The sequence below is a fragment of the Equus asinus genome, chromosome 15 (genome assembly GCF_041296235.1).
Source record: "Equus asinus isolate D_3611 breed Donkey chromosome 15, EquAss-T2T_v2, whole genome shotgun sequence".
Lineage (NCBI taxonomy): Eukaryota > Metazoa > Chordata > Mammalia > Perissodactyla > Equidae > Equus > Equus asinus.
Genome location: NC_091804.1, coordinates 37,103,378 through 37,123,978, shown reverse-complemented (window position 1 = coordinate 37,123,978; position 20,601 = coordinate 37,103,378). Strand labels below are relative to the sequence as shown.

The 20,601-nt window shown below is 50.6% G+C and overlaps 1 protein-coding gene across 50 annotated transcripts in view; it reads left to right on the top strand.

Moving 5' to 3' along the window:
- The window catches only part of ZMYND8 (zinc finger MYND-type containing 8), a 115,659-nt gene that overhangs the window by 75,122 nt on the left and 19,936 nt on the right, over positions 1-20,601 (top strand). For 27 of the 50 annotated variants that reach the window (XM_070486034.1, XM_070486029.1, XM_070486027.1 and 24 more), the window contains 5 exons: positions 528-668; positions 9,832-9,984; positions 12,587-13,093; positions 17,527-17,901; positions 19,834-20,024. In XM_070486034.1, coding sequence (XP_070342135.1) covers positions 528-668; positions 9,832-9,984; positions 12,587-13,093; positions 17,527-17,901; positions 19,834-20,024 — 1,367 coding nt within the window. The remainder of the gene's footprint in view (positions 1-527; positions 669-9,831; positions 9,985-12,586; positions 13,094-17,526; positions 17,902-19,833; positions 20,025-20,601) is intronic. The other 23 variants (XM_070486042.1, XM_070486037.1, XM_070486048.1 and 20 more) reach the window with 3 other exon arrangements.

The window sequence follows — 20,601 nt, the reverse complement described above, 5'->3', positions numbered from 1 at the left end:
CTGGCGCTCTGGTGCCAAGTTGGTTCATTCAGTGCTGCAGGACCTTTGAAATGGGAAGCCCGAGATCTCCCAAGGGCTCGAGTTGGCCTCCGGCAGGTGCAGTGGCTGAGTGAGCCGGCCCTTGTGTCTCCCACCAACGGATGACATGCCATGTGGAAGCCTGGCTCCGGTCTCTGCATCTGGACCGCGGTGGAGGCTGGTTTTAATCAGTGTTTATTGTGAGATTTACACCCGTGAATGGGCCAAACCAATTTCAGTGGCGGCTTAGCCGATTTGTCTTAGAGCTTTGCGTCTGATAGAATGACTGGGGAGCCCTCTTCCTCTGTGGCTGTAACTGCTGCACGTTGGGTTACAGCCCTTTGCTGGAAATAAATGGCCAGCCCTTCCCGCTCCACCCGCTCTGTGGTCCTTGCAGGCCTCGCTGAAATCAAATACAATTTCTCTTCTCTCCCCCTGCCCACACCCACAAGTTTTATTTGTGTATTTATTTGTAAATTTGTCTTTTAACAATTAACCTACTTTTTCAGCTTCACCAGCCTCCACGAAGACAGGACAAGCAGGAAGTTTATCTGGCAGCCCGAAACCTTTCTCTCCTCAAGCAGCAGCGCCGATCACGACGAAAACGGACAAAACGTCCACCACCGGAAGCATCCTGAATCTTAACCTGGGTCAGTTGGAATCTTTGGAAGTCTCTTTCTGTGGCAAGTGTGAACATTTTTGCAGGTTGTGATGTTGCCTTTTGCGTGTGGTTCTTGAACTCTGAAGTCCTTTATCTGTGCAAACTGCTAGAAGGTACAGTGGATGAAGATGACGAGAGATCAGGAAAAGGAACAAGTAAGGGATTTCCTGGCGCTGGTTGGCATGCCGAGTTGTTTATTTGAAGGACGTTAGGCCACTGTTTACAGTCTTACTTGCCCTTGAGCACTGTCACCCAGTTCTTCTGTACGTAAATATATGCATGTTTAGAGTTACACACACACACACAGAGACATGATACATACCAAATTTTATGAATCAGTATTGACCTTTCCTATGTGCAGTATATTCTGATGTATTGTTTCCTTAATTCTCTTCTTCTAATTTTTTTTTTTTTGAGGAAGATTAGCCCTGAGCTAACATCTGCTGCCAATCCTCCTCTTTTTTGCTCAGGAAGACTGGCCCTGAGCTAACATCCGTGCCCATCTTCCTCTCCTTTATATGTGGGACGCCTACCACAGCATGGCTTGCCAAGCGGTGCCATGTCCGTACCCGGGATCCAAACCGGCGAACCCTGGGCCGCCAAAGCAGAATGTGCGAACTCAAGCACTGTGCCCCCGGGCTGGCCCCTAATTTTTTTAATGCTGCTCTTCATCCTCTGACTTAGTAGGTTTTTTGTTTGTTTTTTACCCATTGGGTTTCACTTGGTTGTTTTAAAAGCACTTCCTTCGGCCAAAGTCTTCAGCAAAAATTGGCACCAGAAATGCTAACTAGCCAACTGTGAAGTTATTTTATTGATTCATTCCATCCTGAGCCCTGATTTTTACTGAGCATCTATTCTGTGCTGTGTCCTTTTTAGGCATGGAGCGGAAAGTGGTGAGCAAGGGCCCTGTTCTCATGGAGGTTGGTTCTAGAGGGGGAGCGACAGTAATCAAGGTAGATAAACAGGACAGTTCATGCCATCACAGAAGGGAAAATGTGTTAATGTGATAAGGGATGGGCGTGGCGGCCAAGAGACGCTGGTTAGGGAAGAAGGCCTCTGAGGAGGTGATATTTGAGCAGAGATTTGCATGATGGGAAAAACCAACCATGCTAGCATCAGGAGGAAGAAAATTCTAGAAGGGACAAGGAAATTAAAAGCCCTAGGGTCAAGATGAACTTGGTGTGTTCATCACCCACCCGGTGGGTGATGGGGAGAGGTTAGGAGATGAGGTCAGAGCACAGGACCTAGTGGGCTCGGGTGTGGAGCCGTTTGAGCAGAGGAGGCATGTGAACTGAGGTAGCATTTCAGGAGGATCTCGCCGAGTGCTGGTTGAGAATGGCCTTTGCCAGCCGTTTGCAACTGGGGGCAGTTGTCCGTGTACCCCTAGGAAACACTTAGCAATGTCTAGAGACAGTTTTGGTTGTTACAACTTGGGGGGACGGTTGCTACTGGCATCTAGTGGTTACAGTACGTAGAACTGGTCCCCACAACGAAGATTACTGGGTTGTGCCAATAACTGTCTTGGCAGATTTGGTTAATGGCAGGAGAAATAGGAGCCAAGAGTTCAGTTTTAGATTCTGTAAGTTTGAGATGCCTGCTGGACTGGTAAGTGGAGAGGTCAAGAGGGCAGTTGGAGAAAGAGGCAGGATGCCCTGGGGCCAGGCCGGGGCAGGGGGTGTAATTCTGGGGATCTTGATTCATGTATAAGGTTGAGTTAGAGCAGGAGTTCTCCCAACAGGGGCCTGTGGGGGCGGGGGGTGGGGGTGCTATTGGCGTCTAGTGGTGGAGGCCAGGGACGCTGCTGAACATCCTACAATGCACAGGACGGCCCCACCACAGAGAATGATCCGGCCTCAATGGGAGTAGGGTTGAGGTTGAGAGACCCTGGTGTGGAGCATAAAGAAAGAGTGAGGGCCTGGACCTTGTGAGCAAGTAGACTTCAAGAAGAGAAGTGAGCAAGGAGGCTGGAAACGAGCAGTGGACAAGGAGAAAGCGAGACTAGGGGCATATGTTGTCCCGGGGGCCTGAGTATACGAGGTTTTAGGAAGGGAGGGCCGGCCACCTGTGTGGAGGGATGCTCGAGTGTGAGTTCACAGCGTCTGGTGGTCAGTGCCCTCCTGGTTCATCTTGTCCTGCAGTCCCATTGTCAGATGGAGAACCTGAGGCCTAGAGGGGAGCTCCAGGTGCCCAAGATGGCAGAGCCAGAAGGTGGCAGGACTGGAGCGAGCCTGTGTCTCCAGGAAGGCCAGCATCTTGTCCCCCTGGGTCCCCTGTTCGTGCAGCCTGGCTGTGATGGGGCAGCCAGGCCGGCAGTTCTGGGGCCTCCAGGCTTCCTCACTTGAACAAAACGGAACTCTTTTGCTGGCCTGGGGAACACTTGTGTTCTCAGCAGTGATTTGCTTTCTCATACCCTCCTCCCACCTCCACCCTGAAAGGAATCGCTGTGCGGGGGCGTTCTCACGATCGTGCTTCCTCTCTGCCAGTCATGTGTGGCGAGAATAGCTCCTTTCCTAGACCGGGCGGTCCCTGGGCATCCTCGTGGTGCTGGGGGTCTTTCTGTTTGTCTGGACCCACGGTGGGCACGAGAGCGCTCTTCCTGTTGCGTGTCCTGGCGGGTGGCCTTGGCGGGACCCGAGACTCCTCCATGTGGAAGCTCCCTGACAGCTTTTTCCCCTCCTGGTGACCCGCCTGGTTTTGTTGGTGGGAATGAAAGCGTTGGGAGTGTGGGCCTTTTAAGGGCTGGGATTTTAATTACCTGATAGCAAGAGGATCAGATAGGGACTGGTGAAAAGGGCCATGGGTGGGTAGAAATTTTGCCAAGTGGAGGGAAATGCTAAATAATTCTCCAGGGCTTGCCCAGAGATGGGGCAAAGGCTTTATGTGGCTCGATGATGCCTGGCATCCGTGTAACTACTCTGAGCAGACAGAAACGAGACAGAGTGTCAGGGATAATGCTGACATTACAAAACAGTATTTCATTAAAAGGAATAACTGGAACATTATAGAGATGGAGAACACAGCCGTGATTGCTGGGGTTGGGGCTGGGGGAGGGTTAACCACAGACTGAGGAGGGTTGTCTGGCAGGTGGAGCTGTTCCGCGTTCTGTTTGTGGTGGTGGTGGTTACATGCATCCAGGTAGGTGTCAAAACTCACAGGGCTGTATTCCCCAAAACGTGAGTTTTACTCCCTGTAAATGAAAACTGTTAAAAAAGGACAGCAACCTTCAGGGTAGGTAATAGGAGCCCATTTCAAAGAAGTGGAAACAGGCGGAGAGAAGCCAGGTTAGCGACCCAGGGTCACACGTGTTTTGCGGTCAAGTTTGGCTTTTAGACGCAGGCCTGTGTGCTTGCTGCGTAGCATGGGCTCCTCACCCGGATGCAGGAGCTGGAATGCTACAAGGCGGGGCCGTGTTTTGCCTTTCACGGGCCCTTGGGGTCAGCGGGTAAGGTGCAGATTTGGAAGGGGCCATCATGGGGAGGTCAAAGTGCTTTTCTGAAAGAAGCAGCTCCCACCAGTTGTGCACCTGTGTTGTCAGACTCTGAGTTTTCAAGAACAACAGAAATCCAGATTTTTATGTGAACGATCCTAATTTTTAAAATTTGGCATCAATTTCATTACAAACAAAAATTCTACTTGGGGCCACACAAACAAATACAGTCAAAAATACAAAAACCGGCCCATGGGTCATCAGCTGGATACTTTACTCGTAATTAATTTTGGTGCATGACACAGACCGTTGTCGCCCTGCTGGCTGAGGCACGGGCCGCTCACCTGCTGTCCTGGGCCTCTCCTCTTTGCTCTGAAACGAGGTGGATCGTTCCGGCTCCCTTCCGTGACTCCAGCAGTTAGAAATGTCATGAGTAGGAATGAGTTCATGAGACTAGCAGAGAGGGGAGGGCCTGATTCATTCTTCTTCTAGACTCCTCTTTGCTTTCTCTGCGAATCCTCTTACCTCCTCTTATCTCACAGAGGCCGTTGCTTTGGGCCGAACAGATGCGGCAGTTCAGTAGTCCTGTTAGTGTCAAGAACGTGCCTTGATACTCGTCAGAGATGCCGAGACAGCAATGGGGAGTTGTCACACGCGGGGCCTTGCGCCTTGTATTCCTCTCGAGTTGCTGAGTTGCTGACGGGAGGCCTGCTTCCCTTCTCTGAATAAAGCCACACTTTGAAAGGCAGACTTTCTTTGAGAGTGGACACAGAGCTGGGCGCCCAGGGTTCCCAGGTGTTGTCTTGTGTCTTGTTTGTTTTTTGTTTACAGTGAGTGAGGTGAGGAAGGTCTCTGCTTGGCTGTGATTGGTAAGAGAGCATCTGCCAGTATGTCTTGTCTGAAGGATATTGTTCCTTTGAAGGAGCTGCCATGTTGTGGCTCCTGGAGGTCCATCCGTTATAGTCTGCCTACGGCTTTTGAACAAAGGAGACTGACTTTTTTTAACTGAAAAAGAAGTGCTAATATTTTTTTTTTTAAAGTTTTTTTGTTTTTATAAGTAATGAAGGCACATGGTGAGAGAAATTCCAAAGTCCAGAAAGACATTTAATGAAAAGCCAGTCTGTCTGTAACCCCCGATCCCCTGGCTGTGTGCCCCGTCCCCACAGGTGGCTGCTGTTGCCTCTTTTTAGTCTCCTTGGAGAACTTCTAGATCAATACCAGGGGTCCTCACCCTGGGTGATTTTTGTCTCCCAGGGGACATTTGGCAATGTCTGGAGACATTTTCATTGTCACAACTGGGATTTTGGTGCTCCTGGCATCTAGCAGGCCAGGGATGCTAAACCAGGGATGCTGCTCAACACCCTACAGTGCACGGGACAGGCTCTGCCCCCGCCAGCGAAGACTTAGCCAGCCTCAAATGTCGGTAGTGCTGACGTTGAGAAACCCCAGGAGCACAGATATCCGTATCTATGTTCCACTTCCTTCTTTTCTCCTCCACACCAATGCTAATGTGCTCTACCAAGTGTCACCTTCTTTTTCTTTCTTCTTCTTTTTTTTTTATTTGAGGAAGATTGGCCCCGAGCTAACTGCTGCCAATTCTCCTCTTTTTGCTGAGGAAGGCTGGCCCTGAGCTAACATCCATGCTCATCTTCCTCTACTTTATATGTGGGACGCCTACCACAGCATGGTGTGCCAAGTGGTGCCATGTCTGTACCCGGGATCTGAACTGGCGGACCCCAGGCCACCGAAGCGGAACATGTGCACTTAACCGCTGCACCACCGGGCCGACCCCGTCACCTTCTTTTCATTTAACAGGTTGCCTTTCTATATCAGCAATAAAGATCTGCTGCAGTTTTATTCTAGCAGCTGTATTTTAATCCATTTCGAGGTGAACTCTAACTTATTTATCCAGGCACCTTATTTACTGACTTAGTTGTTTTCCATTTTTGCTGTTGAAAACAGCTGCAGTGAAGACCCTTTTGCCCACAAGGGAGTACATCCCTGGCATAAATTCCTAGACGTGGCATCGCCGGTCAGAGGCCACATGCGGCTGACATTTTGAGAGATTCTGCCAAATTGCCCTGTAAGGGGGTTGTGCTGATTTACGCATCCTTCAGAAATGTAAGCTCGTGCCTCTTTCCCTTGCGTGGGTGTTTTTTGTCCATGGTTTCCATTTATAGCCTAAAGCTGTCTTCATATCAGCTGAAAAGTTCAAAATGTTGGCAGCAAGGGTGGGTTCTGCAGAAACTCCCGATATAGACGGGCAGGGGAGGGGGAAGCCCCGATCAGCTCCTTAGAGCTAAATGAGAAGGAGAAGCTCTTCTCTCCTCCCTGGAGGAGTCGCGAGTGAAAAAGCCAGCTGAGAGTGTGAGGAAGATAATTCATTTAGCTAAACTCCTGAAGGTCGGCTCCCAGGTTGTGAGCCCAGCCCCCTGGCTTTTGGTGGTTTCTTGTTAGAATAAACATTACGGTGGCTTATTGATGGGAGAAACCTTATTTTGTAACATGAAGGGCTTTACCTTCTTTTCATTCCCTCTTGATTATGAATATTCCAAAGTTCAGTCTTTTTAGGCTAAAATTGAGATTGCCTTCCCTGTAGACATTCACAGGTGTACACACACATACAGTTATCCTGGTGAGGTGTAGGTCTCTTTTTATTTTTTATTTTATTTTTTTCTGAGGAAGATTAGCCCTGAGCTAACATCTGCTGCCAGTCCTCCTCTTTGTGCTGAGGAAGCCTGGCCCTGAGCTAACATCCGTGCCCATCTTCCTCTACTTTATATGTGGGATGCCTACCACAGCATGGCGTGCCAGGCGGTGCCATGTCTGCACCTGGGATCTGAACCACTGAACCCCGGGCCGCCAGAGCAGAACATGTGCACTTAACTGCTGTGCCACCGGGCCGGCCCCAAGGTCTCTTCTTTTTTTTTTTAATTGCTTTTTCTCCCAAAGCCCCCCAGTACATAGTTGTATATTTTAGTTGTGTGTCCTTCTAGTTGTGGCATGTGAGACGCCGCCTCAATGTGGCCTGATGAGTGGTGCCGTGTCCATGCCCAGGATCTGAACCAGTGAAACCCCGGGCCGCCACAGCGGAGGCGTGAACTTAACCACTCTGCCACGGGGCTGGCCCCAAGGTCTCTTTTTTATGACCTATGAGATGCTAACACGGATACACAAGGGTTAAGGCAGATCCTGAGTTTTCTGTACTCATGTGGAAGATTGGTCCAGTGCAGAGGTTTGCAGCCTGAAACGCCAATTAGACTCACCTGGGAACTTTCTAAAGGCCAGTGTCCAGGCCTCCCCCAGGCCAGTTAATTCAGAATCTCTGGGGGTGGGGCCCAGGCATGAGGATTCTTTTAAAGCTCTATAGCCAATTTCAGTGTGTAGCTGAGGTTAGCAGTCACTGAACTAGCACAGGGGATGGCAGATTTTGCAGCCTGTGACCAAATCTGGCCCTCCACCTGTTTGTGTAAATAAAGTTTTATTGGAACACAGCCACGCCCATTGTTAACATACCATTTATGGCTGCTTTTGCAGCAGAGCCTACGTGGCCCACAGAGCCTGATTGACTCTCTGGCCCTTTACAGAAACAGTTTGCTGCGTCCTGGTAGAGTAGAGTGTGTGTTTCAGTAAGTGCTGTGTGGAATCTATTAACCAGATGGGGATGTTGTTGGGGACCCTGGTGAGCATATCGCCTGGGCAGCCCCCCGCCCCCTTCGTGGAAAGTATTTTTGTGAGATGCTTCTTTTTCAACTTTATGCTTGAAAAGGCTGCCTTTTCCCTCTGGAATCTAGTATGTTCCTCATTTCTGAAAGCAGAAATTACGAGACAGGCCTCACAGCCTTCCCCTTTTGCTGTCATAGCCGCAGCTCAGCCGTTGACGTCCTTAAGTCCTGCTTGTACTCCCCTTTAATCTGATCTTCCTTTTTGTCCCCCTGGTCCTCCTCCCCCTCCTCCTTCCCCTTACTGTGTTATCACCATTTCACTCTCTGTTCTCTTTGTAAGGTGCTTCTCCCGTCAATTTGCATGAACGTTCTTCCTGCCTCTCAAGTGGCTGTGCATTCCCACCGTCTTCTCTGGGAGCGTCTTTGGTCCTGGCCCTGGTAGACCCTCTGAGGAGCCTCTGATTGTCACGCGTGCACGCACCGTGTCCACGTGTGCGCACACACATACACAGATATGTTTTTTAGAGCCTTTTCTTGAACGGCAAGGATGCTGTCGCTGCTTCCTTTAAGCACTCACTTCCAGAATTGCCCTGGCGGGCAACCCTGAGTGTGTTTTTGGGAAAGGGCCCTTCCAAGTCTTAACCTTGGTGGGGACCTCATTATGGTGATAGAATTAAGTTGGAGCCATTTGTTGCTCTGGTCACCTCTGAGTGGGTTCAGTGGGGTTTCTGGGAGGCCACCTCCGGTCATTTTAAAGGAACAAATCTCTAGGTGCAGCGTAAGAGAACACCCCTTCCTGGGTGAAAGGGAAGGTGTGTGGGTCATGTTGGAAAACAAAACGGAAACAAACGAGGAGAGAGCATGGAGGCTGTGAAAGCCCCGCAGTCCGGCTCTTGGCCTGTGTCCTGGGGGAGGGTGGGCAGCGGGGGTACATCAGGGTGGGTAGAGCAGGGAGGTGGAGGAAGGTCAGGGAGTGAGCACACAGCTGGTGGGAGCAGGCGCAGAGCTGGCTTCTTCTCTTTGTCCTTGATGGATGCTGCAAGCTTTCTGACTGACTTTGTGGGACCAGCCAGCGTAGGGCAGATGCCCCACATTCTCTGCTTGGGGTCCATGAAGGGGATGCCAGAGGGTGGCAGGCAGCGTGAAAGTCAGTGCTGCCTGCCTTCTGGGCCTCTGCAGCCACCTCATTTTGTCCTCTTCTTCTGTTTTGGGGCCCTGGAGGAGGCAGCAGGGGAGGTGGGGAAGGAATTCAAGGAATGCAAGCTCACGGACCCTTTGCCATCTGGTTCAGGTGGCCATACAGAGAGCCTGCGGCGGAAGTTGGGGCAGGACCCTGGGCCTGCGTCATCAGTCAGAGGCCTTTGCTTGTATTCCGGTGAGAAGCTTGGAGTCTCACCTGAGCGAGGAGATGCACATTTCCCATCCAGGGCCAGTCTGTTTACCTTTTCTCAGATAGATGCTGTGAGCCAGAGAGAGGTGCAGCAGACTGGCCGCAAGGTCTGCCTCTCTTAGATTTTCCCGCCCTTTCTAATTGGAGCTCCAGGCCGGGTCGACTGAGGATGAAGCACGAAGCCTCCTGATAAATGAGGAGCCGGGGCCCGCAGTTAGCGTGTTCTCCGAGGGGCTCAGCGCTCTCGGATCCACGCCCTCCCACACCCAGGCCTGGAGCTCACAGCACGCTCCGGCCAGACTCAGTGTCACTCTCGGCTCATACTGAGATTGATCACATTACTGTAACCTTTGGCTTTCGAGATCCCTGATGATGCTGACTTCCACAGTCAGCCATCTGGCTGGGATTGTGCATTTTAAATATTGAAAGCCACCCAGGCGATTGTTCAGTAGACTGAGTAAACCTGCCAAGTGTTCTCTCGGGCTGTTATCTCCAAGTCAGCCCGTGTCGTCGCGCACATGATGTTGCCGGGACAAACAACAAAGACGCTTTAAGATTTTCCCCTGGTGTTCTAAGACGTGTGTCTGCAAGGCAGAAGCTGTGAGTGATGGGCATTGTTTGTTCCCCCGCCCGGTGCCTGGGCTCACGAGGGTGTGCTGGTGTCTTCCAGATCGGAGCAAGGCCGAGATGGATCTGAAGGAGCTGAGCGAGTCAGTCCAGCAGCAGTCCACGCCCGTGCCGCTCATCTCCCCCAAGCGGCAGATCCGCAGCAGGTTCCAGCTCAACCTGGACAAGACGATAGAAAGTTGCAAAGCACAATTAGGTATGTCTTCTGGTTTGCTTGCAGCAGCAGCAGCAGCAGCATCATTTGTAGAGATACTGCCTGGATGAAATAAGAGTTGGATCCTGGCCGCTTATAGCAGCTGGTTTAACCTTGAATTAATTGTTGAACTCAAATAGATTTCCACTCGTGGCGGAATACTTCCGGCTTGCTAGTTAATTGTTCCGAAGGCTCTTTGAGTTCCTCAGAGTTTGTTCTTTGGTTGTGGCAGCCTGCAGACTCGAGGTGCAGGTTGTGAGAACGTTTGGAAGCAGAAGGGTCCTCCTGAGTCCGCCTCTGTGCTCCCTCTCAGTCCACGTCAGTGTCTCAACATCAGAATCAAGTTTCTCCCACAAATGTCCAACACAAACCCCTTCCCCTCCAGACTGGGCCGCTCCCCACCCGGCAAACCCGTCCTGCTTCTGTACCTGTTGCCTCCCTCCCTCTTCCCCGTGCTGCCTGCCTTCACACTGCCTTCCTGAATCCTGTCCCTAAGGCTGAGCTTGGGTCTCACTGCCTCCAGGAAGTCTCCTCTGATTGCCCTCCCCATCTTGCCACCTCCTTTGGTATTTTATTGCCCGGCAGCATCAGTGGTCCCTTTGTGTGGGGGTATCCCTCCCAATCTAGACTGGAAGACCCTTGAGGGCAGGGAGGTTGCCTTATAAGGATTTGCCTTCTCCAAGGTCCTTGGTCTTGTGCACATAGTAGATGCTCTGGAATATTTTGTTGAATAAGTAAACAAAGCCAAGAGGGCATATATAAAGAAGTAGGGGATGGCTGGGTCTCAGGAGAGAGCCCCCCAAAGTGAGGTTTACATGTCAGTGGGTGCTCTGGACCTTCGGGTGAGAAAGGAGCTGTAGTTAGGAGTTGTAAGGGGTGTCCAGAGGCGAGCATTCCTTGTCGGGGTTCCTGTTTGGTTAGGACATTGAGTGGCATGCATGACATTTTGCAGGTCCTTTAAATATCCTTCTTGGGTCCTTCCACACAGCTGGTCCAAGACCTTGATTTATTAACTACTGTTAATAAGAATTTTAAAATTTCCATTTACCAAGTGCTTCCTAGGCACCCCGCACTGTGCCAAGCACCATGCATAGATTGTCCTGGGAGGTCGACACTATTATCAGTCCCATTTTGCAGATGAAGAAACTGAGGCTCAGAGAGGTAGGTCACTCGTTCAGGGTTGCACAGCGAATAAAAGTGGAGGAGCCGGATTTGAATTTATCTCCTTTGGGCTCCAGGACCCAGGCTTTTCCTGTCACCTTTGCTCATGCTTGTCCTTCTTGTTTCCAGCCATCAGCTCCCAGTAGCACCAGCTCTAGTACTTAGAAATTATACCAGAGCTGGGTTTTTGTATTTTGACTTCTCCTGTTTTTGATTGAGCCCTGGTGGCAATGGGCAAAATTCTCCCATGATTTTGCTGGTGTCCAGTGCCCTGGGCTGTTGGTGGCTCTTGTCCACTCATGGTGGCCATTGCTTTAGAATGAAGACAATATAAATCGATTGAGATTTCTTCTTCAAAATTTTAGGATAAAGTATCATTTACCTACAGCCGGATGATACTCATTACTGGGAGCAGGAAACATAAATGAGTTAAGTGGAACTATTGTTGGAAATAGGTTTTTGCCCATTTTTGTCAGTGTGTGTATGAAACTCCTGCTGTTTTGTCTTTTTCCCTTTTAGAGACATGGAAATGTGTGACTTTCCTTTGACTCCTTTATAAATGGAGGAACAATGCAAACACAATGGCAGCTGACGCTCTGCATCAGTGCGGGCAGCCAGAGGGGGCCGGGCACCCGGGTCTCCTGGAGACGGTGCTCTCTCGCCTAAAGGGGCCGGTGCCTTCTCGGCCCCAGCCAGCTGTGGCCTTGCAGGCCTCTGACCCAGAGTGGCCAGATCTACTCTTTCTTCACAAGCCTGCCATCTTGATCTCGATGCAAAATTTCCTGATTTGTGAATTGGGCAACAAATTCTAAATTAAACAACAAAATAGCCTGTGGGCCAAATCATTGCTTCCCAAAGAAAACGTGTCCGCTGGCCAGATGTGGCTTGTGGGCTGTGTTGGCAACCTCTGCTCTGAGGCTGTGGCTTCTTTCTTTGAGCCCTGGACACGAAGGGTGAAGGACTTGAATGCTTTGGGAACACGTGGGACGAGCACCGGGGGCGAGTCAGGACCCCAGGGTTCTGGCCTTCCCTCTGCCTTGGTTATCTTTGTGTCCTAGGACAAGTGCTTTCTTTGAGCCTCTATTTTCTAATCTCTAAAATGGATCCATTTTAACAGCTCATCTCTAGTGTTGCCATCCACCCCTCCCCTCCTCTGCATCCTGATAGTTAGCAGTGTTGCAGAGATTTAGCTCAGGGTCAATTTAAAATTTATGTTGTTGGGTCCCATGTCGTCCTTGAATGTTAACAGCTCTCCAAGCCTGAGTTCCCTTGTCAGCGGTAGTCAGCTGCCCCCATAGTCTGTTGCTGACCCTGCTAGGCCACCGTGATGCGATTTGAGATGTGTTTTTTGATTCCAGCGTTTGGCGTGGAAAATGTTTGCGTCTTTGGTCCTGCTCTTTATTTTGTGACTACGCCACATGCTGGGTTTTCTTTTTGAATTTAGGCATAAATGAAATCTCGGAAGATGTTTATACGGCCGTAGAGCACAGCGATTCGGACGATTCCGAGAAGTCCGATAGTAGCGATAGTGAGTTTATCAGTGACGAGGAGCAGAAGTCCAAGAACGAGCCGGAAGAGGCGGAAGAGAAAGAGGGCAGTCGGATGGACAAAGAGCCATCTGTCAAAAAAAAGCCCAAACTGACAAACCCAGTGGAGACTAAAGAGGAGCTGAAAAGCACATTGCCAGCCAGCGAGAAGGCAGATCCGGGCTCGGTCAAGGAAAAGGCAAGCCCCCAGCCCGAGAAGGACTTTGCAGAAAAAGCAAAACCCTCGCCCCATCCCACAAAGGATAAACTGAAGGGGAAAGATGAGACGGATTCCCCAACAGTACATTTGGGCCTGGACTCCGACTCAGAGAGCGAACTGGTCATAGATTTAGGAGAAGACCATTCTGGGCGGGAGGGTCGAAAAAATAAGAAGGAGCCCAAAGAATCATCTCCCAAGCAGGAGGGTAAGTGATGTACCGGTTTCCAGTTTCTCAATTCGGTTTAGAGTGCCAGCTTGCTTTTGTGTTATCACAAGTTGTGTGACCCTCTAACTTCATGGAGAGGCGCTGCAAAGCTTTGATTGGCTCCAGGTCACCTAGCTAGTTACTGAACACGACCAGGACTTAACCTGAGCCTCTGCCCACCTTTCACCTGCCCGCTACCCAACGTGGTTGATTTTGAGCCCAGAAAAAATAGGTCTCTTAGAAAATAGTTGATGCTTTTAGCGGTCAAGTCATTTCTAGTCTAAGCACCTTCTTCCCCAGCGTGTTCACTCCTTTCCCTAAAGGGTTCGTCCATGTTTAGACGTTGGACAAGGCTGAGCTTGTTAGAAGTGTTCAGGTCAAAGGTCTTGCTGAGGACTTCATCCTCCCTTTCCTGCCTTCACGCTGCCAGGCATCTCAAAGTGCGTTTTCTGACTAGAATACGGCACCGTTTGGGTAGGTGGTGCGAGCGCTGAGTGCTTCCCGGGGTGCTAGAAATGGGAGGGGCATTGTTGGGGGCGCCTGAGTTCGTGTTCCGCCATGTCCGCAGTAAGTGACCTGAGTCCAGGGTTTCCTCACCCCAGGTGCTGTTGACATTTTGTGCTGGATAATTGTCCTGGGCACTGGAGGATGTTTTGCAGCATCCCCTGGCTTCCACTCACTGGATGCCAGTAGCACCTGCCCCGTGTGGCAATCAGAAATGTCTCGACATTGCCCCATGTCCCCTAGGAGGCAGCATCCCCCTGGTGGAGAACCTCTGTCTGCGTCTCCATGGTGCTGTTACAGACCGACCAGGCAGCGGCCGCCCTCAGGCCTGCCATGGCCCGGCATGGGGGCAGACCCTCCAGAAGGAGCGTGTGAAGGATTCGAAGGGTGTCCTGTCCATTGACAGAGCAGTCAGCACATTTTTCACTTGGTTTGGCAAGTGGGTGTGAGGGGATTCCAACAGGCCCCAGAAAGATAATGAAGAATTAATTGAGGGCCCTGGAGAAACATTGCCGAAGGACAAATTAGAGGTTGTAGCCGGAAAACTTCCTGTACTTTGTGAGTCACTTAAGGGATGGCCAGGTTCAGTTTTTGACTCTGCCTGACTTCGGTGCTAACTTCTCAGCCAAGCCCTTGAGTAAGATTTGATTCTGTGTCCCTGTGGATCTTAGTCTGGCTGCTTGAAGCAAGTTGGGGATGAGCCCTGAGAATCTTTCTTTTGTGGTTGGGTCAACCCGGGCTGCCTTGGAACCTTGCTTATTGGGGAGATGCATCCAAAGAGGATGCAATGCCCCTGAATGGTGCGATGGAGGGAGAGAGAGAAGCAGTTGAGTGTGACAGGAAGGAGACCATCACACCATCCCTGAGTCATCTCTTAGATTTGTGGATGGCCTTGGAAAAACTCCGTTATCCTGTGGCTCGGGTTTTGAGGGACCGCCTCTGATGTTGCAGGGAACAGAGGGGCAGCATTTATTCCCTGAGGTTGTGAGAATATCTGGGCACAGTGTTCCTATGAATGATGTATTTACACTGTTCCTTTCTTTCTGGAACAGACCTTTTCATTGATTGGTTTTATTCCTCTTCTGGAAAGGATTTGTGACAGATTGACAAGGATACATAACCGTGAAACAAGATGAATATAAAGAAATCAGTGTAAAAGGTGAAGGGAGAATAGTGAGAGGTCTGGGGAGAGCTTGTGTAGAGAAATATGTACTGTTCCAGCATCAGAGTTAACAAAGTTGCGCTTCCATTTTGACTCTGAGCTTCCTAGCAGTCAAAGCAAGAAGAGAAACTGTCCCTTAAAAGATCTCTTATTTTCCAAAGAATAGAAAAACGTTCCAGTTGATTAAATGAAGCAGAGCTCTTCCTCTCACTGATGTCTGAAGGAAATTGCTCCAGGAGCCCCTAAGTGTGTGGTGGATGATTAAGCTAAAGATGATTTGAAAATGTAATTCAGTTAGAGCAGCTTCTCAGGGGTGGGGCAAGTGCACCTTAAATCCAGGGCCCCCTGATGGCAGTTTGGGTCTGGAGGATCGGCTTCGTGTCAGGCTCCACGTAGAGCATCTTTTCAACGATGGCCTTTAACTTAGGAGTTTATCAAAGTGAAGGACATTTCAGAGTGTGCCGTGGTGACCTCCAGCTTACCTCCCGCTAGGAGTGCAGCGTATGCGTACAATATGAATCCTCAGCTAGCACGGCACTTTCACAGCTGGTGCTCTCAGAGCAGAGGCAAAGGAGGTTCCATGGAGACCTTTGCTACGCTTCCCTGTGCCATCAGTACTTTCCACCCTTCTCTTAAAAAGGCCCCTCTGTGGGTCCAGGACCGTGACCAGACTCTGGAATAAGGAGGTTAGTTTGATGGGGCACCTTCTGCGGTGCTGGCCTTTGACGTGCACCCTTTTTGGGCTATAGGTGATGGATTACATACTTTGAATTTCCAGGACAAGTGGAATTTCCCATTTTGCCTCTTTTTTCCCTCTATAAACCATCAGAATCCCCTAGAAATTAAACTGTTTTCATGTCTGAAGGATAACCCCCAGAGGGCCTCGAACCCGTCCTCTTTCTGGATTGCACTCTCCAGGTGTTTATTTGGAAAAGACGGCCGCCATGACCCCTGCAGAGCGGTACCCCTTCTGCACAGCTGGCTGGTGGCCTTTGCAAACCAGGAGAGAGAAAGGACGTTTTTGTGGTCGCCGTTTTCCTGAGGAGGGGCTGGCTAAGCTAAATAACCATATATTTTCGATCACGTGGCAGAGAAGGGAGGCATCGAGGGTGCCTCTGCAGACTGGAAACCTGTGCAGGGCCCTTAAAGGGCCCAGATCAAAGCCTGCTCCGCTCCTTGAGGAGGCGGGGGCCATATCCAATATCTGGCAGGTCGTCCTGAGGATGGCGGGGCCTCCTCCGTGTGAGAAGAGCTCCCCTTCCAGCCCCACCTCATGTTCTTGCCCACTCATTTGGCTGAACTCTCTTCTCCAGAGGAGCAGGAGGGCCAGCCACCCCTGATGACCGCCGAGAAAGCCCCCGAGTCAGAAAGGTCAGCTTGTTCTTTCCCTTCTCTCTCCTCGGCTTCCCCAGACCCACAGCCTACTGAAAATCCTCCAGAGAATAATCAAGCTCCCATCTTTTCCGGGTGATATGAATCTAAACAGTCAGGTGTGATCCTTATTGAAAGGAGTTTGATGTCAAGGCACATTGTTTGAGATTGGGGTGCTGACATGCACCCGTGTTTTGTGTGTGATCCCTGGGCATCCTCTCTGGGGGGCAGGTTCACCTCACCAGTGGCTGGGACCCCTGCAGAGGCAACAGACCCCCACTTACAAACCAGCACTCTCATGGTCGCCCCCTGCCACGCTGCTCGGCGCTTCTGGCTCTAACCTGCCTTCCGGCCACGCCTTACTGCCTGCCCTCACTTACCAAGTGCTGCCTATTCCTAAACGCGGCTGGCTGTTCCCCTCCAGAGTCTCACTTCCACCTGTTGAAATCCCGCCCCCACCCCCATGGCCCAGATCCTCCCAGAAGACAGTCTCCTTATGGCAGCTTTTTCGAACTTGAGTCATTCACATGCGCTATTTTTTGCCATTCCTGTCTTGCTTGTATAATTATTGACTTCACATTTTTATTTGAAGCAACTCGCTCTTTAAAAAAAAATTAAACTCATTTTAGACTTAAACTTGATCAGCACACGTTAGGCAAGCCAGTGTCTGATGCTGTACCGAAAAGATGGTGGCAGGAATAAGTACGGCCAAAATGAGAGCAAGGTTCCCGAACCCTACATAAATACCATTGTGTTGGGGAAGGGTCTGGCCTTGGGGGGGAGTGCCCTTTAGTGTTAGGTCTCAAGGCTGTCAGCACCACACGGAGACTTTGTCCTGGATGGAATCAGAAAAGCTTAAAGGGATGCTTTTCTTTCCGGGTGACAATGCTGTTCAGGACTTTGGCCCTTGGGAAGCCATCTGGTTCTCTGGGTTCCATGTTCCAGAGGTTCCCCAGCCAAAAGGTTTCTCTTAGTTTCTGGATGGGCCTTGGCTGGGTCTTTCTCAAAGGTGCTTACCCATTCTAGCTTTGGAAAGTAAGATGCTTGCAGTGGCTCTGGTCATCCACTGCCTCGTCCACTAGTTGGGGGGCAGCTTGAGGGCAGGAGCTGGGTTTCACTTGCCCCATTTCCCCCAGAGGCCTTGACACGTGTCTCAGATGGGAGCAGTGCTCACGGAAGGAAGCGGATGCTGTCTGAGATAGAAGATGCTGCAGAAGCAGTCTAAGTGTCTAAGATGAGAACGTGCTCCTCGGTTGGGGCATCCTTGAGGTGCTGAATTAGTTGGGTGTTCCTGGCCTTGGGTTGTTCCCCCCAGAACTTGCTGGTGTAAAGACCCTGCAGGCGACCCTGAATCAAATTACCTTTTTTTTTTTTTTTTTTTACGCATTGGCTTTAGTTGTAGGTAAAGCTCCACCATCCACTACGGCAGGCAGCCAGTCTCCCCCTGAAACGCCGGTCCTCACCCGCTCTTCCTCCCAAACTCCCACGGCTGGTGTCACGGCCACCACCAGCACCACGTCCATGGTCACGGCCCCGGCCGCCACCGCCACGGGAAGCCCGGTGAAAAAGCAGAGGCCGCTTTTACCGAAGGAGACTGCCCCGGCCGTGCAGCGGGTCGTGTGGAACTCATCAAGTAAGTTTCAAACGTCCTCCCAAAAGTGGCACATGCAGAAGATGCAGCGCCAGCAGCAGCAGCAGCAGCAGCAAAACCAGCAGCAGCAGCCTCAGTCTTCCCAGGGGACGAGATATCAGACCAGACAGGCTGTGAAAGGTACCAAGCCTCCCCTCTGCTCTCCGTGGCGCCCGCTCCCTTTTTGCCACACCGACAGGAGAAACACCATTGTTGTTTTGTTTTTTTCAGTTCTCCTTTGTTTCCTGGCCATTGTATCCTACAGGCCTTACACATTCCACTTGGCATTATTTTTAAAACTTGTTTTGCGACTTGATTTTTTACTTTTATTTTTTTATTACTTTTTTTATTTTATAAACAATACACGCACAGATTCTCCTTCGAAAGGGGTAAAATATTTACACAAAACTATTGTCTTGATTGACCGTCCATTTCATTTTCCACCCTTTCTTAGTGGCCACTGTTAAGCGTAAAACTCTTTTTTATGCATGTATGCATATATATTTATATATATGTGACTCTTCATAAAAATAGTACTTTTTTTTTTTCCTTTTTCCTTTTTTTAAAACATAAAAATGGTACCATTCTTGCTTTTTTCACCCATCAGCATGTTTTGGAGGTCTGTCTATGTCAGTACATAGAGCTCTGCCTTATTTTGGACTGCTGCATAGTATTCCATAGTTTATTGAAAGTATTCCCCTACTGATGGGCATTTAGGTTGCTTCCAGTTTTTTCCTTTTGCAAGCGGTGCTGCAGTGAACATCTTTGTATAAGTTTCCTTGTGCATATGCATGAGCCCCTTGGCATTATTTGGGAAAGAGTCCAGTGTGAGAAGCTGGTAGCAAAGGCTACCTTAGTGGCTAAGGACTAGCCATACACAAAAGGAGAGCCAGCATCAGGAGCCAGTTGCTGAAGTTGCAGAATCAAAACTCCCACCAGCCTTGCGGGAGGCTCCATCTGGAGCTGATGCAAAGCCAAAGAAAGTGCTGATCTGAAGGGTACCAGTGTGCCCAGCTTTTGTGAGCAGTTACGGAGATCTTGTTCCACGGGGAAGCCTGTATCTAGATCCTTCAAGGTCAGGCCCCTTGGTTGAAGTTCTTGTGTAGTGAGCGCACGCTAGTGAGCAGAACTCTTTAAGAGTGGCAGGATATGAAGTTGAAAAGTAGCCGAATCTTGAATTGGCCCCCAAGGAAACCCCTCAAAGATTGGGGGGAGGGAAGACGGAAAGATCGGACAGGCGAAGGCGGAGCAGAGCCGGCTGGATCCTGCTGTTCACAGAGCTGGTGGGCAGGACTGAAGCTGTGGTATGTGAGGTTGCGACGACCAGGTCCGGCCTTCCGTCTTCGTAGCCCGTAAGAGTTATGAGCCTCCCCCAGGGGAGCATAGGTGCCGGCAAGAACAGGCTCCGTGACAGGGTGCTTCTCAATTTGCAGATTGTCTTGGGTCAAAGAAAGCTGGGCGCTAGGTAAAGAAGTGAGGACAGATTTTAATTGGTAATACGCTCTTGCGATAGAGAAAAGAGTCCAGGGTGAACTATGGTCAACTTCGATTTGTACAGAGGTGACTGGGCGTTTTAAAGGGAGAATGGCGGGGAAGGGAGGTGGGCGAGTGCGGACTCAGTAGAATCAGGATGTGAAAACTTAGAAAAAGCGGGAAGGGGGATTGGCCCGCCTGAAACTGGGTTGGCTGCCTCGCGCCTTTTGAAGTTGGGCTTCTCCCCTCCCACAGAGCCTGTCTTCAGATGTTGGCTGGAACGGTCCATCCAGTTGGCAGCCTTGAGTCTTCTCAGGCAGGCCCTTAAGTCACCTAGGGATGGGGTCACCCTAGGCATGCTGCCTTGAACTGTTCAAAGCTCTGTTTGTATTTGCCCAAGTCTTGCTAGGCCAAAGTTGAGGCCTAGTCAAGAAAGGGCTCAGAGGAGCCTGGCTCTTTGGTCAGGGGGAGCATTTTTGTCATTTGAAAGCAGAAAAGCTCACAGGGTGTGTGCCAGGGGCTCCGCCCCCCTCACCACAGCTTTGTGCTGGGACGGGCCCTTCCGCAGCAGTGGGTGACCGGGGTCCTTTGTTTTCCTAGCTGTCCAGCAGAAGGAGATCACCCAGAGCCCGTCCACCTCCACCATCACCCTGGTGACCAGCACTCAGTCGTCGCCCCTGGTCACCAGCTCGGGGTCCACGAGCACCCTCACATCTTCAGTCAGTGCAGACCTGCCCATCGCCACCGCCTCCGCCGATGTCGCCGCGGACATCGCCAAATACACTAGCAAAGTGAGTGCCAGCAGGCCCCTGGCGGGATGTCAGAGGACCAGCTTCCTGATGGGAACCACGGGGTCGTGACCTCGCAGGTTTTGGGGGGAATCTGGGAGGGAAGACCCTGTTGTACTGAGGATCTCCAAGACCAGACTCTTCCATTTGGGTCTAAAGTTGGATCTCAGCAGAGGAATATAGACTGGACTGAATCTTGCTCTGAGACGGCTTAGATTCCGAAGTCCGTACATGGCAGGGAAATGGCATAGAATCAGAATTACCCTTCAGATTTTCTTTAAGCACTGGAACAAGTTTCTGTTCCTTCAGTCAACAACAGAGCAAGGGGTTGGTTTGCATGGAGAAGCCACGTGGAACCGAAGTGACAGAGGCTTAAACATGAGACTCGTAAGGCACAATGCCCACACCTAGACTTTTCTAGAAACCAAGATGGAGAGGGGAGTAGTGGAGTCCCCCACCGGACTTGCCCATCCTCTGGGGCACACTCTTCGTTGAGTGGCCTAGTGGGCAGGATTCCCCTCTGTGGGGTCACTCGTGGGCACTCTCTCAGCACCAGCCCTTGCTTTTTCTCTTTTAATTT